This window comes from Lampetra fluviatilis, chromosome 54 (genome assembly GCF_964198595.1).
Source record: "Lampetra fluviatilis chromosome 54, kcLamFluv1.1, whole genome shotgun sequence".
NCBI lineage: Eukaryota > Metazoa > Chordata > Hyperoartia > Petromyzontiformes > Petromyzontidae > Lampetra > Lampetra fluviatilis.
The window spans coordinates 8867853-8884029 of NC_136328.1; the positions used below are offsets into that span (position 1 = coordinate 8867853).

General features: G+C 54.8%; 1 protein-coding gene across 7 annotated transcripts in view; it reads left to right on the forward strand.

Moving 5' to 3' along the window:
• The window catches only part of LOC144949699 (chromodomain-helicase-DNA-binding protein 7-like), a 120830-nt gene that overhangs the window by 95055 nt on the left and 9598 nt on the right, over positions 1 to 16177 (forward strand). For 6 of the 7 annotated variants that reach the window (XM_078879716.1, XM_078879720.1, XM_078879721.1 and 3 more), the window contains 5 exons: positions 755 to 1330; positions 1823 to 2101; positions 3085 to 3225; positions 3882 to 3986; positions 4808 to 11520. In XM_078879716.1, the coding sequence (XP_078735842.1) occupies positions 755 to 1330; positions 1823 to 2101; positions 3085 to 3225; positions 3882 to 3986; positions 4808 to 5998 (2292 nt within the window). In that variant the 3' untranslated portion in view covers positions 5999 to 11520. Of the gene's footprint in view, positions 1 to 754; positions 1331 to 1822; positions 2102 to 3084; positions 3226 to 3881; positions 3987 to 4807; positions 11521 to 16177 lie in introns of those variants that run through there. The other variant, XR_013640297.1, reaches the window with a different exon arrangement.

The window sequence follows — 16177 nt, forward strand, 5'->3', positions numbered from 1 at the left end:
AAGTGGCTTATCATGTGGGAATTTATTTCAGCCAAATACATGCTTGGTGTCGATTGTAAACATGGAAGGAAAAACTGGAGGACCTGGAGAAAAATCCACAACCACGGAGAGAGAGATATGCAAACTCCAAATATACAAGTGTCAGGGTTGGGATCGAACCCCCACAACCTCCTGTATACCAGGCGAGGTCGTTCACATCTAGCCACCGCGGCACCCAAATAATGCAAGTGTGATGTACGTAGCGGTGTGATTTAGGGCTGGGGAAGACTTTTAAATAACTGGAGAGAAACGACACATTAACACGTGAACCTCCGCCACTGGCGTCACCGAAAGAGACCCGTGGTGCCATTGCTCACGGTGTGCGGGGACCCTACCCCCTCCATACGCTGGCTCAGACGCGCCTCCCCTCACCCCTCCGCTCCTTACAGTGCCTCCCCTACCCTTTCCTGATCCCCAAGTACGCCTCTATCGCCGCTCACTCGTTCCTCAATACCTTGTAGCACGCCCCTGCCATTTAAATCATTCCATTCTGTCCACCGTTTTGTAAGCTCTGTCAAGTGCCTTGAGCGAAAGCGCTCTTTATAAATATAATGTACTCTTTGGTTCTTTCGGTCAAGTCACATGACTTTACCAAAAGAACCAAAGAGTAATTCCTGCAGTCACAAAAGCTTCAAATATGTGTACACGAGTATTAGATTAGACGAGCGAGCGCTCCGGCCTGGGCCCCGACCCTAACGTCTGCCTCGTCGTGCAGGACGACGGCCTCAAGCTCCCCTTCCACAAGCAGCGGCGCAAACGGCGCAAGAAGGCGGAGATCGAGGCCGAGCAGGTGGCCAAGCGGCGCAGCCTCATGGACCTCATGGCGCAGGCCATGGACCCCACCAAGGCGCCGCCGGTGGCCCCGGCGGCGGCGGCGGCCGCCCCGGCGACGCTCGGCCTCCCGGACGAGCTGTGGCAAGACTCGGCCGTCGACCTCTCGTTCTTCGCCGCCGAGAGCGGCTCGGGTTCCGTCGGCGCGGAGGGCTCGGCGCCGGCGTCCAGGGGCAATGCCGGCACGGCCGCCGTCCCCTCCCGGGGGGCCCCGGCCGACGTGCTCAAGGCCCGCCTGGACGCGGTGCTGCAGGCGCGAGCACTGGGCTCGGCCGGATCGTCGGCGGCGGCGGCGGCGGCGAGGGCCGGCCTCAACAACGGCGCTCTGACGGGCGGGGACGGCACTGCCGCCAGGGACACGCTGGGGGCCGGCAGAGTCGTCCGCAAGCGCCGTGGCCGCAGGAAGAACGTGGAGGGATTTGATCTTAGCCTCATGACGAGCCACAAGCACGGCGGAGCGGTGAGCAGGGGGCGGGGTGTGAGATGTCGCCCACGGGGTTAAGTTGGTCACGGGGGCTTATTTGACCATACTTCACCTTGCCACGCAACACGACGGTTAAAAATAAAAAAGAACGCATAGAATGAATCTGAAACCAAAAAATTCCAAATTCTGCCCAGTTTTCTGATTGTCCGTCATTGTGGAGCTGCCCTCTAACCTGATTCTTTAAGTAATGGATAACTCTACCAATTTGGTTGCGGTTTCATTATTCAACCATTCGGGTGACACGAAAATATTTGGAATAAAAAGCCTCTCCTCTTCCCCACGTTTTGATGGACAGGATTTACAGAGAAGCAGGACGTTGGCCCGGCTGCTATTTGTTGGAGTGGTGCGACTCGTCACTCATAATATTGGAAGTTAATAAAACAAAAAAGATGTTGACCCATCGGCTCAATGGCCGAATCGTGCGTCCCAGCTGTGTCTCACTCCCTCTTGACACCACTTGCCACGCAGGACGACGCCGATGGCGCCAAGCCGGTGGACGAGGCGGCGGCGGCGAGCGTGCCCGTGGTGTCGGCGACGGCGGCGGCGGCTGTGACGGCGGCGGCGAGCGTGCCCGTGGTGTCGGCGGCGGCGGCGGCACCGGCCGAAACTTCGGAGTCGCGAGTGCCGGTGGTGAGCCTGCAGGATGGCACCCGCCTGGCGGGGCATGACGCGCCATCACGGCGCCAGCTGGAGGAGTTCCTCAGGCAGAACCCGGCGTACACTGTGGACATGGCCAGCCTGCTGCCGGTACCAACACAACGCCCCCCCCCCCCGCCCTCACCACCACTCTTCCTCCGTCCCACGTGTGACCTTTATCACACAGATGTGCGGAGGACTCCACACCTGTGTGCCACACCGACCATCAAAAATCATGTCTTTTTTACGGAGATACAAACACCCAATTCCCCTATTGGTTGCCAAACACGGCTTTCAAATTCCTTGGGAGGTCCACGTGTGCCATTAGCGCATGTTACCCCACCACCAGCGTGGTGGGGTACTCCCACCTCTTCCAGCACGTCCGGTACAGCGTGGAAGAGTAGGCCAAATACCCTCTAGAGCTCCCTCTGGTGGAGTAGGCCCTTCCGCCACCGGTTGTGGCTGGTGCCATTTTGTGTTCGCCACCGTCGTCATCGGGGCCGCCGGCCATGCCGTGCTAATTAGCCCGGCCCTGGCTCGTTCAATGGGGGCGGCTCGGGGTCAGAGGTTACGGAGAGAGCTGCCGTGGGCGAGGCTGTGTCAGGAGCGGGACCCCGCGGATGAGTCGATCGGAGAGAGGGATGACGCGGATTGATTGGAGGCCTCGCGTTGGTGAACGTTGTTCTGTACCATGGCTTGGTGGGTCTGATAAGGTATTGATTCTTGATGAGATGATGCTTGGTTCTGCTGTAGCCAATGTAACACAGCACTGGGAGTGCCCGATAATAAAACGACGAGAAATGGCCGAGTGTGGTGGAGCGGCGCGCCGGGCGGGTAAAACACAGCCAGTTGGCACAGTATGGGGCACAGGTGGTGCATCGGCCAGTCATCTCGGTCAACCCATGGTACCTGGGTCTGTCCCGTGACCTCCTGCCAGCGGACGTTCGACACTTCATATTGCCTTAAAGTGCATGTAGCTTGACACAAGCGCCGTGGTTACATCCCCGCCGCTTAGTGGCAAATGGTGGTTGTTGTTGGCGGTGATGGTGTTTGTATTGATTTTGTTTTGATATCCCCTCGTTGTGGCTCTGCAGAGCGCCAGCGGCCTCCTGGTGGACCCCCTCGACAAGCCGAAGAAGAAGCGCCACCGCTGCAAGAACCCGCACAAGCTGGACGTGCGCAGACTCACGGGGGAGGAGCGCGTGCCCGTCGTCAACCGCCGCTCCGCCAAGAAGGTGGGCACAGGGGCGCCGTACTAGCAGTGGAGGCGGCGGTGATGAGGGTGGCTGTGGTGGTGAAGCAGGTTACTGGTAATGCTGGTGACGTGGTGAGCTGTGGCGCAGTGGTTAGCACGCTGCGCTACGAATCCGGCGACAGGAATTTTTTAACCGATCCTGGTCTTTTCCGAGGTCGACACGGCCATAAATGAGAACCTGATGCGGTGTCCAAACATCGTCACTCGGGAGACAAAGGCGAGGCCGTCCGTAGTGATGACCACCGCACCTCGTGTGCCTTGCCGACCGTCATAGGTGCGCTAATATAGGGGATCTTTGTCTTTTGTTTTAGTTATGAGAGTGGTGTTGGTGGTGACAGTGGTGGTGAAAGTGGTACTAATTGTATTGACCCGAGAGGCATGATATGCGCTGAATGACCGGTGATCCGCTAAAACACCACCAACCTCCCTTACACACAGCGACTGCCTGTTCTAGATATATATTACAAAAACAAAAGCCACACTTCCTCTCCCTATCACCAACATTCACTGAGTAACAATATTAACATCGATCTCTGGGAGAAACTGCTGCCGCATTGCCATCAGCGGGCAGCGATATGATGCCACGTTGTTCCTCCTCCGGCGTCCATTCCTCTCCTCTCTGTACCCCGCCCCCAGATGGGCGGTGCGATGGCGCCCACGCTCAAGGAGCTGGCGCGGTGGCTGCAGGAGAACCCCGAGTTCGCCGTCCCCGACGACTGGGGCGAGGTCGTCAAGCAGTCGGTGAGTGCCGCCCCCCATCATCATCATCATCGTCGTCGTCATCACTTGATATTTACAATGCACCTCCCACACAGTGCATCTCAGGGGGCTCCCCCTTTGGGAGCTGGCCCTGTGTGTGGCACAAGTTGAACGGGACACTGGCTTGCAGAGTGGGCCTTCGGGGCGATGCTACACTGTTGTGTGTTTTTCTCCAATTAAGTAATTTACCGCATCTGGCAAAAATGGACCACAACACTCGCACGGGGGGGGTACTTTTCAGATGACCGTTGTGAATGTTAAATGTCCGCTGTGAAGCGGATGGGGTGGGGGGGGAGCGTATTTGTCGGTTAATCCACCCTCGTGGTATTAACCGGGGCGGACGCTGGCCCTGCACTGCGATTCTCGGCAGTGAGCGTGCTCCCGTTCGGCCATGTCGCCCCACCCTAGTCCACGCCGTTGCCAGCACCTGGGTTCATTTCGTCAGCATGTCCAATTTCGGCCGTGGTCTTCGTCTAGTTCAGGGGTCGACAACTTGCGGATCTTTAAGGACCGCTTCTTCGTGGCGTTATTTATTAAGGACCACCGTCTCCTATTCACATGCATTGCTGCTCTTGAGTTTTTTTTACCGAATTCGAAAAAAATGGCTCCCCTTGTTATTTTAGTTGCCGACCCCTGGTCTAGTTGATAACGTGTGTGGACTTTCAGTCAAGAATGAGTCTGCGGGGTTACGTTGGTCATTCTCCTACTAGTCTAGTCGGCTAAAGCAGTCGCACGTTTTGTCACCCGCACGCTCCGTGCCAATCTCTCAATCTGCGCGTTCTAACGCTCACTCTGTCCGTCAGGGCTTCCTCCCCAACACCATGTTCGGCCGCATCCTCACGGGCCCCGTGGTGCCGGAGGAGGGCGCGCGCCGGCGCGGGCGCCGCCCCAAGGCCTCCGCGCTCCTCAAAGCCTCGACCAACTCTCTCGTGGGCGGCGGCGGCGGCGCTGGTGGTGGCGCCGGCGGCAGCCTCCTTTCGGCGAGCACCGGCGACCTCGCAAACCTCGCAAACCTGCAAAGCCTGCACAGCCTGCAGCTCGCCAGCCTCATGGGCTTCCCGACGGCGCTGGGCGGCGGCGCCGGCTCGTCGTCCGACGACGTGAAGGCCGCGGCCGCCGCTGCGGCGATGCTGCCCATGATGCTGCCGGGGCTGGGGCCCATGTTTGGCCTCGGAGGGCTTCTCAACACGGCGCTGGCGTCCTCCGCCGGCGCCGACGCAAACGGAAAAGCGGACGGGGAGCAGGGGACTTCCTCTTCGGCGGCAGCCGCGGTGATGGCGGCGTTGCTGAACGATGGGAAAGACGGCGGCGTGGACGAAGACGGCGCGCCGGGCACCAGCGGCAGGTCGGCGGCCGCCACCGCCGCCGCCACGGCAGCATTCAACAGCAACCTGCTGGCGTCCATCAGCCCCTTCCTGCTGTCCCCGCAGCTGCTCTACCCCTCCATGTTCCCACTGTCGGGCCTGGGCGTGACTCTGCCCGGCTTTGTGCAGCAGCAGCAGCAAGAGCACCAGCAGCAGGAGGAAGAGCAGCAGCAACAGCTGCAGCAGCAGTCGGGAATCGCCGTGAGTTCGACGCCGAGTAGAGCCCGTTTGAGCGTGAGCAAGGGCGCCGGCATGACGGGCAAAGCCAAGAAAAAGGCTGCGCTGAAGCAGGCGGCAGCGGAGCACCAGCAGCAGCAGCAGCAGGAGCAGCAGCGGCAGGAGCAGGAGCGACAGAAACAGCAGCAGGAGCTGCTGAAAGTTGCGAAGAAGCAGGGGCGCGGGGAGATGAAGGAGGCGAAAGCACTTGCGGCCGCACGGGCAGAAGATGACGACGATGACGATGATGACGACGATGACGACGACGACGACGATGACGACGATGACGACGACGACAACTCGTCAGACGACAGCAGCGGCGAGGAGGCGCTCAACAAGACGGGATTGTCGTCGCTCACCGAGGACGACTCCACGTTGCTGGACGACTCCGACTCGGACGCCGGCGCCGAGTGAAGCGCCGTGTGCCCCAAGGAATGGCGGGGGGGGGCCGTGCGGACGTCGGCCCTTTGCCCCCGCCCTGTCGGAGCGGGCCCGGTCGGTTGCTCGCTGCGGCGGTGGGGGGGTGTGGTTGCAGTTTAGCAGGAGCGGGATTTAATTTCGGCGACGCCACGATGTGGCCGCCAGTTTTCCAGAAAAAATGTAAACTTCAGGAATCCTTTATTTTTTCTTTTTCCTTTTTTTGTAATGGACGACGATGGTCTTTCTTTCTCATTTTTGTTTATTACGTTCCCTCTGCGACTGCTCGGCACGTGTCTACCCGACCCAAATCTCCCCCGCCCACTTCCCTCCGGGCATCTCAGCTCTCCAACCCGTGCCCACCGCCCCCAGCATTTGTCGAATGAATAATTGAACAAACCGGCATCGATTTGGACGCACCGACTTGCCATTTCTTGGCTCCCGAGCGCCGTCACCGGACGCCGCCGCCGCCACCCACCGCCCTCCCGACCGCGGGAGCGAGCCAGGCGAGGGAACTTCACCGCACCCCGGCAAACGCAACGACGACCATAATTTTGGACGTGCGGAGGTTGCGGTGGCAGCGGCCGCATGGTCATTCGCCCGTGCCGCGATTGTGCCGGTACCGGTGTGTGCGAGTGTGTACAGTGCGTGCGCGAGCGTGCGAGTGTGTGAATGAGCGCAAACGTGCGCGCCGCGTAAGTGGCGAGTAAATCCGGGTTTAATCTTCCAACGGGCATTGCTGACTTGAGCCGAGCGTGCGTGCTTGCCCGCCCGTTCACTTGCTCGCCCGTCGCCCCCCCCCCCGCGCTCGTCCCTTGCGTCACCCCGTGAGCGAGCGGAGGTGGACGCTCGGGTAATGTGCGAGCAAGCGAACGTCGCGTGCGCACGCACGCCCTTTCCGCTCTCACCTCGAGTATTCAGGTATATTTTTGTTTTAGTTTCTTATTTTTTATTTCGTAATACTTCCTTGAGTCAAACACTGTTAAAAAATAATAATAATAATCACACGAGACACTATCTTATCACAGGTAATAAAAGCGATGACGGCAAAGTCCATCGGCTGCGGAAATAAGAAGAAAAATACAAAACCAATGAACGAAAGGGGAGAGACGCAAACCTCTCTCCTGCGACCGCAGTACTCGCTTACGACGTGAATGTGCATGGGGCCGGCCACGTGCCTGCCTTTCCCTAACACTGATTGTACGCGACTTGACTACAATTCACCGACACGCCGCCGCTGCTGCTGCTGCAGCTGCAACAGCGGCGACAGCTGCAAGGAGGGTGAAAGTTTTTAAGTGAAACGGCCGAACGTGAAGGGGACTTTTTTTCTTCCCCAGCGATCCCGCCAGTAGCAGAGCCTGGCGCGTGTCTGTGCGCAACTTGTTACTAACGTCGACAAGTGATTTAATATTGTAATAAGAATAACGATGATGACGACGACGACAATAATGTTCATAATAATGAGAGGGAATCTGAGTCCCCCCCCCCCTCTCCCCCACCGTGTGACTTTGTTAGTTATAGGCAAGTGGACACGAATGTTGATTTTTTTTTATTAGTTGAAAGTTTGTAAATCGGCATGAAGTTTTTGCAGTGTAGCCAAAACAAATGGGAGAAGAGGAAAAAAAACACAACACACAAAAAAAGATGTAAAACCTTTAAAAAATCTATAAAAACTGGCCCCTAGCGTGTTAACGACGATAGCTGTCTTTAGTTGACGTGCATTAGGATGACTTAGAGCGAATGTAACGTACGTCGGGGAGTTATATATCAGCGCCTCGTTGATTTCTCTATAGTTATTTTTATTTGAAAATCGACCCGGCCGTGTGTATTTTTTAAGTCGGACCATCAGAATGTGACTGTGGCCGCAGCAATAACCCCGGCAGCTATAAATCGGGTTACCGGGTCACTGGCGATCGCTTCAGAGGGACTTTGACCCTCGGGTTGGGTGACCTTTTTAAACAGAACAACCCGTTCAACTTTTCACCACTGACAAATAACGGAAAAAAAAAATCTGAAGTGATGGAATAACTCATCAGGTAGCACTACTCAGAGATCTCGCGATTTGTTTCGTTATTTTTTTAATTTAGGTTTTAATTAATTTGTTTTGTTTTTTCTCAAAGATGTATTTTAATAGAATTACTCGCGGTGCACTGTGTTGACTATTCAGGTACTCCTCCGTGCTCTGGCCCCACGGCCCCGCTGGTCTCCTCCAGGGTCCCGTTTCCCCGCGGGAAGGGGGCCGCAGTGTTGCATAAGCGCGGGGTTGGGGTTGTCGGGGCCGGTTGTGTTAAGGGAGCCCCCCCCCATACAGATTGGCGTAGTACAAAGAAAGAGCTCCCCACCCTCCCCCACCTTGCTTCTCCGCCACAGGGAGAGTGTCGTACGCTTGACCACCTCCAGCTCGCCTAACCTCCGACCCCCTCTCACCTCCTCCTCCTCTCACTCCCTATCTCCCGTCCTCTCCCCACAACCAATATCATATCCTCCGTGATTAAAAGACGCTCTGGAAAGTAAGAGGCACCGCAAACTGGTGCCTGGTGGCGGTTAAGCTTTTTTCAAATCTGGTCTCTCTTGCACGCACACAGCTCCCGGGGATTACAAGACTCATCCCTTAGCTTTTAAGCTACTCTATTTTGACGCATGATGGCAGCAAACATGTTCAGGGGCTGACTGTCGAGGTCTGCTAAGCCACAGTGAGAGGGCAACTTTAGCTTTAAAATACAGAGAGGAGGGAGGGGTGGGTGGGGGAGAGTGTGTCTTGCAATCTGTAGACTACGTCCCTGCAGACTGGAGATAAGACACAGATGTCGTCGTCCTCTCCCCGGAGGCGCCCGTGGTAACGTGCCGTGCCGATGGCCAGGCTTGTGCTCGGTAGAGCGGGAGAGGGGGGTGTCCACTGCTCCACCCTCACCTCTCACCCCCATGCCTCCACCCCACGCCCCTGGAGCCCCTCTGAGTTTTGAGTGGCTGGGGTGGGGGTGGAGGGCGGTGGGACAGAAGGCAGAAGGCCAGGATCAACTCCTCTGGGGAGTTGGAGCTGAGTGCTGGTGATGATGAGTGTTTGAGGGTGAGTTTGGGGGCGGGTGAGTGGAGAGAGGAGGGGGTGGGGCGCAGTGATGAATGAATCTCTCACCAGCGTGTCCGGTAGGGTGAGTGTGCGTGAGTGAGCGCGTGTGCGAGCTCGTGTGTCGGTGAGCGTGTGTGCGCGCACATTTGCTGTCTGTGTATTGAATGTGGTTTTGTGAGTGTGGGTAATGAGTGTGAATAATTGATTGTGTGTTAGGTGCGCATTAACTGTAGGGCTGTTTATCCTGCGACGGTGTGGCAGTGTGCGTTCAATGTGCTCACGGTGAGACGTGTGGCCCGCGTGGTTGCATCAGTGTTGGAACTGAGCGGCATTAATCAGTTTGTGGCAGCGGGCGAGTGTGATTACGGGCGAGGTGTGGCCGCCTGGGGTGTGACTTCAAGTGTAGGGGAAGTATGGAGGGGGAGAGGGGTGCTTGCCTGCAAGGCCGCCCTCCCATACTCCCCAAGTTGCTCTCAAACACTCAACCCCTCCCACGTACGCCACCCCGACCCACTCGCCACACCAATCCGGACTCGAACCTTAACGCCCTCACCACATGGCTCCTACACCCTGGAGGAACATCTGGCAAGACTGTAGCCTCCTTTTTGCCTTTCGGGACACGGCCCTGGTTATTTATTATTACCTCATGCTGAGCAGATATACGTATATTGATTAAAAAATAGAAAAATATAAAAAAAATACAAAAATCTTGAAAAGACCGCCGCGTGCGTTTTACTGTGACGCGCGCCGGCCACGTGTAAAGGTGTACATTGTAGTTGCTGTAATCGCGTGTAGTGTGTAGCGACATGTAAAGTACAGACCTCGAGGTAACCTCATCATCATCGTCGTCATCATCCTCCGCGCGTTGCGCCACCGATGTTACAAACGTGCTGAATGTTGGAAGGAAAAAAACCACAGCGCACGCTCCGGTTGGGTTGACGTTTCCGTTTTTTGTTTTTATTTGTTGGTTTTGTTGTTTCTCTCTCTAGGTGTGCGTTTGCATTTGCTCCTCTGGAATATTTGTGTTTTTATTTTCCTTCAAGCACAAGGTGACTGTTTCAGAGATGTTGTTTCCGCGAGGCCGTGAAAGCATCTCTCAAGATTTCACAAATAATGTGGTGGGGACTGCTGCTGCTGGTAACATGGCAAATTCCGCTGTTCTGCCTGCTCCACTCATCGCATCGTGCTTGTCACAAACCGACCACGTAACACTACCATACTCGCTGCAATTTCATTTGAATCCCGCCAGACCTTACCTTCAACCCTCAAAACTCTGAAAAACCCTCAATAGCCTCAGCAAAACACACCACAACCCCCACTAATCCAACCAAAACCGCACCATAACTCCACCAATCCCACCGAAATCCCAGTCTTATCCCACCATAACAATCCATTCCACCGAAACCCCACCATAACCCTACCAATCCCACCATAAACCCTCACCAATCCCACCATAACCCTACCAATCCCACCATAACCCTACCAATCCCACCATAAACCCTCACCAATCCCACCATAACCCTACCAATCCCACCATAACCCTACCAATCCCACCATAAACCCTCACCAATCCCACCATAACCCTACCAATCCCACCATAACCCTACCAATCCCACCATAACCCTACCAATCCCACCGTAACCCCCACGACCCACGAATATCCCACCAGCTCGCTGTTACACTACCAAATCTATCCCATCTCACAGGAGCCCAACTTGATTGGCACTCCACCCAAACCCACTCGAATCACCAGCAAAATATATCCCCTTCTGACACTACCAGTTCCTCCGAGACTGCTCCTCCCAATCCCTAAAAAGAACACCCCCGACCCCAGAAAACGCCGACCGCACCCCCCGCGCGTCATCTCACTCGCGTTGCCGCCGCTGCTTCCTCGTGCGCCGCGCGCCGTCATCGCTGCGTGTCGTGTGCGCGCGCGCGTGCGTGTGGTTTTTTTTGCGTGCGTGTTCTCGTTGTGTTCGTGGACACGCTCTCGCTGTGTCCGCGAGTAACAGTCGCGGGGTCGTTTGTCCGTTAGCGGGCTTGCTTGTTGTTGTTGCTGCTGCTGCCGCTGCGGGCAGGCAACTCTGCTTCTCAACACAGCCGCGCCCGCGCTTTGTACAAAGCGAGAGAGAGCGGGGAGAGATGAGAGAGTAAGAGTACTAATCTGCGTGCTGCCCCCAAACCCCCCCATTGTGCCCCCCCCTCTTCCCACTGTGCCCCCCCCCACATCCTCCGCTTAGCCCCGGATTGGAAGCGGTGAGCGTGAATTTCTGCACCCGCAGTTACTGCCCCTGTTGTTACCCCCCTGCCCCCCCCCCACGTCTCGTGTGAATTACGTCACAATGAAATGCAGTCCGATTTCCTCCTCATGATTGTTTGTAATTTATTCCTGAGTTGTAGATCAGAATTTGGGAGCCGATATTTTTATTAAAACTCATTCTTTTTTGCCAAACTGTGTCAATGGGAGTTATTTTGTTGTTAATGATATGTTTACAAAACACAGGTACCCCCCGTGCATACCCTTAGCAGCGTATGCACGGCGCACACACGACGGGGTGAGTGGCCGCCACTGGGCCCGGCCGCCTTTGTTCCATAGTGGGCGATGCTGATGTATCGCACCAGGTACTGGTTTGAGGACGAGCCGACCTAGAGGAGGATGAGCACCGCGTTTAGATAGATTCTTCACTGGTGTGTTGGTGGCACTAAGCGGGAATCGAACTCGTGCCTTCTTGGGCACGGTGCAAATGTGCGAGTGGGAATCTCGGCTTAAATCGCTGTGACCCCCCCACACTTCACCTTTCCTGACCCGCCCCCCCCCCTTTATTTCATCCCTCCCCGTGCCATCTCGCCGTGTTGACGCCACGGGGAAATATAATTGGAATGTCTCCCCTTAGCACGGCGGGGGCTCGCTGACGGGGATTGGTTTATGGGAGGGGGAGACCCCATCCGAGGAATTTAAACGCTTCTCTCAGAATTTCGAGGCATTTTTTAAAATGTTTTGGTTACGGCTGAGTGGCTTCCACCGTGGTAACCACAGCCGGTTTGTGCCGGGTCGGTGGTAACATCCTAAACGCGGGCGGCCTGCTGGAGGTGGTGGTTGGTTGGGGACGTTGTCGACCAGGGCTCGGTTGGGTAACACGGCCGAACGGTATCACGTTCGGCCGCTTGTTGCAGAGGTTTATGGTTCAAGTCCAGCGGCTGCCCTCATGGCCGCAGGTAAAATAATGATAACCTTTTAAAATACTGCGCTCCATCTGATTCACAGCCGATGCTAAAGATGCGGTGACGTCGTTTGGCAAGAGGCCATTGTGTGCCAGTGTAATGGTCCAAATTTTCCCATCAGATTTTTAAAATAAATAAAAATCCCGCAAATGGCTCGTTTACATCTATCGGACCCTTTTTGGTCAGTGTCAAAATGATGGGGAAAAATATGTTTTTACCCCTTTCCGGCAGTAATACAGGAGTTGTTAAGATGTTCAAACACCAAACAGAGATACCCACCGCAAGGCATCGAGCCTGTATTATCCACTCATGATTTTGTGGTAAAACATTCAAACAAGCATGCTCTGATAAGACATCAGAGCGTGTCTGATGGGAAGAACATGCTTGCACGTTTTGCCACAAGCACATGTGGTTAATGCGGTCTTTTGATGCCGTGCATTGGGGGTGGTGCCTCTGGTGTTTGAACATCTTAACACCTTCTGTATTATTGCCGGAAAGGGGTAAAAGTGTATTCTTGTTTTCATCGCTCGTTTAGGAATATAAATAGCGGTCATCTCTCCCGCTGCGGCAACTTGGCAGGACCCTGCATCGCCCTCCCCAACAAGTTGCGAAACCTTGGCCACAATATCTAGACTTGTCTTCATATAAATCAATGCATAGATTTCTGTTTATATGATTGTGGTCATGGTTGTACTTTATTAATCCCTAATCTATGCCATTACATACAATGAAACAAGAAATGGTAAAAAAAGTAAAAACAGAGCAATGTAATACAATACACTATTAGACATTGTAAAAAAATAAATTCCATCCCATGTGTTAGTGAATTTTTCAATATTTTAGGCAGGAAATTAGTTTTCAAATGTAGATATTTTTCTGGGTTGGGACCCCCCAGACACCCTGGAAGATTTGGTCCCCCCTAATGATGACTCAATGGCTACGGCCTTGGCATACATTGTTATCAGAGCATGTTTGTATGTTTTGCCACAAGTACGTGTGGTTAATGCAGACTTAATGCCTTGAAATATGTATCTATTTGGTTTATGAACATCTTAACACCTGATTATTGCCGGAAAGGGTAAAACCTGTTTTTATGCAACTGACAATCGCGCTTCATTTCGGACGGAGCTGCCAGGGCCCGAGCTCCAGCAAATCGCAGGATCGCTAGAAGTGGTTGACGGTCTGAGGCCTTCACCCAACAGTGGATGGATCATGGCTAAACGATGCCTGTGCTGTTGCAGGTGCACACGCACTGCGCGGACACTGGGTGCCTTTTGATGCAGTACAGCAACGCAGGGCACGTGTTCCTGCGGGTCCCAAAGGTGTCCAGCTTGAAGCAACAATCCCATTGTGTGTGGAGGCGAATGAGTTGCATGGTTACGAGGCGACCCAGACCGGCACCTAACACTGACTGAAATGATTGTGAAGTATAAATTGTCTGTTGAGTTTGAAGGGTCGAGGCTAAGGTCGTTAGGGTGATGGCCATTGTGTTCGGGATGTAGGGGTGTTGGGTTTATGTCGAAGTGTTGTGGTCAGGGCTGCATGTCGGGGCGAAGGATGTTCGGTCGGTGTTAAGGCGAAGGGTCTGTGAGGGAAATGGCAAGTCGTTAGGGATAGTTGTTAGGGCGAGTTGTTATGGCTCGGGCTCGTTCTTAGAGAGATGGTTTGCTCGGGATAGTTATGGCTGGTTATCTCGGGGTGGTTGGAGCGAGTTCAGTTTGGTTGGTTAGTACTAGTTGATATGACGAGGTCTAGCTGCCTGGACCGGTAGTCCGGCTTGTTCTATGACTCGTTATGGTTGGTTGAGAGTACTAGTTGGAGGTGGTTGCTATGGGTACCGTAGTTTGGTTCGTGTTGGTTGCTATGGGTACCGTAGTTTGGGTCGTGTTGGTTGCTAGGGGTGCCGCAGTTTGATTCGTGTCGGTTGCTATGGGTAACCGTAGTTTTGGTTCGTGTTGGTTGCTATGGGTACCATAGTTGGTTCGTGTTGGTTGCTATGGGTGCCGCAGTTTGATTCGTGTCGGTTGCTATGGGTAACCGTAGTTTTGGTTCGTGTCGGTTGCTATGGGTACCGTAGTTTGGTTCGTGTCGGTTGCTATGGGTAACCGTAGTTTGGGTCGTGTTGGTTGCTATGGGTGCCGTAGTTTGATTCGTGTCGGTTGCTATGGGTAACCGTAGTTTTGGTTCGTGTTGGTTTGCTCGGGTACCGTAGTTGGTTCGTGTTGGTTGCTATGGGTAACCGTAGTTGTGGTTCGTGTTGGTTGCTATGGGTACCGTAGTTGTTGGGGGGTGAGGGGGCTTTAGGCCGCGACCCCCGCCTTGCCGTCAAGTCTCGCAACGGATTCCTCGCGCATCGCCACGGGGGAGCCATGGCGACCATCACGATCATCCCTCACGGACATCCATCATGGTCATCCCGCTGGAATGCGACGTTGACCGCATTCCGCTGCAGCCTCGCCGCCAAATTCGCGGCAAAGGACATTGGGGGGGGGGGGGGTGAAAGCATCCCCCGCCACGCGTTAACATACAAACTGCGTACAGTAGCATTGCCTATACTAATTACATGAACGCGCGGGACTTTATTTACGTACACACGCACACAGACACCAACACACAGACACAGACACACACAGACACACACAGACAGACACAGATAGACACACAGACACACGCACACAGACACGCACACAGGCACACACACAGACACACAGACACACACACAGACACACACACACATACAGACACACACACAGACACACAGGCACACACACAGACACACACGCGCGCCAGTTGTGAATGTACCGCGTCCACGACACCCGCGACTTGTCGTTGCCGGAGGTTGCGCAACTGTTGTCGGTTTCATTGAAATTAGTCCCAAAATATCCCAGTGTTTGTGGCGTTGTTTGCTGCTGCTGCTGCGTGCGATGGCAACACCGCGCACCGCGCTATAAAACACAATACCATCCCTTGTGTGTTATTTCGGAGTGAACGGTGAAGTTCATGGGAACGAGCGGCTCGGTGCCGTTTGGCTTTAGCGATCGTGCTAAACAACGTGCGCGTGCTGTGTGTTGTGCGTTCCCCTCACACACAACGACACACAAACCATCTTATTTAACGTGTTGTGTGTGTGTGTGATGGCAACCGTGAGGGGGGTGTAGTTCTGTGGCTCTTGCGGCGAGTTCCGCGCGCTCCCTTTAACCGCCCGCGCGTGTTGTTGTTGCGCGCGTTGCCACGGCAACCGCCAGGATGTTGTTCTCGGCGCGCGACCCCGGGGAGCGGGAAACACGCGGCGTTGCCATGGCAACAGCCCGCAGGGACACGGGGAGGGGCGGGGCCGGCCGAGGAGGGGTCGGGGGGAGGGGCTGCCCCCGCGGTCTCCACCTCTTGCCTCGGCACCCCCCGCAGCACGCGGGGTCACGCGCTCATGCCCATATTAGGGAGGGGGAGGGGTATTTATAGACCCCCACCCACGTGTACCCCCCCGCCCCCCATCACCATCACAAGCCCCGCCCCCCTCAATTCCACATCCCCTTCCGCGCCACCTGAGTCAATCGTTGCCATGGTTACCACTATTACCTTTGTGACCAGGGTAACGAGCCGGTTCCTCACAAGGTACCCACTACCCCACACCACCTATACATTACCACGTGATAAGCCTCTTTGTTAAGCTATCATTTGTGGCCAGGTCGATTAAGAAAAATAAGTTAATAGCTCCGTTTTATTTATATATATATATTTTTAAGTGATTTGTTTACCTTTCCTATACTTTGCACTCCTGTCCTGTTGCGTGTACTGTTTGTTGTTGTAACGTTCTGACCCGCCCCTGCTGGACATCTGTGAAAAAGAGCTTCATAGCTCATCGGATTCCTTCTGCAGTCTAAATATTA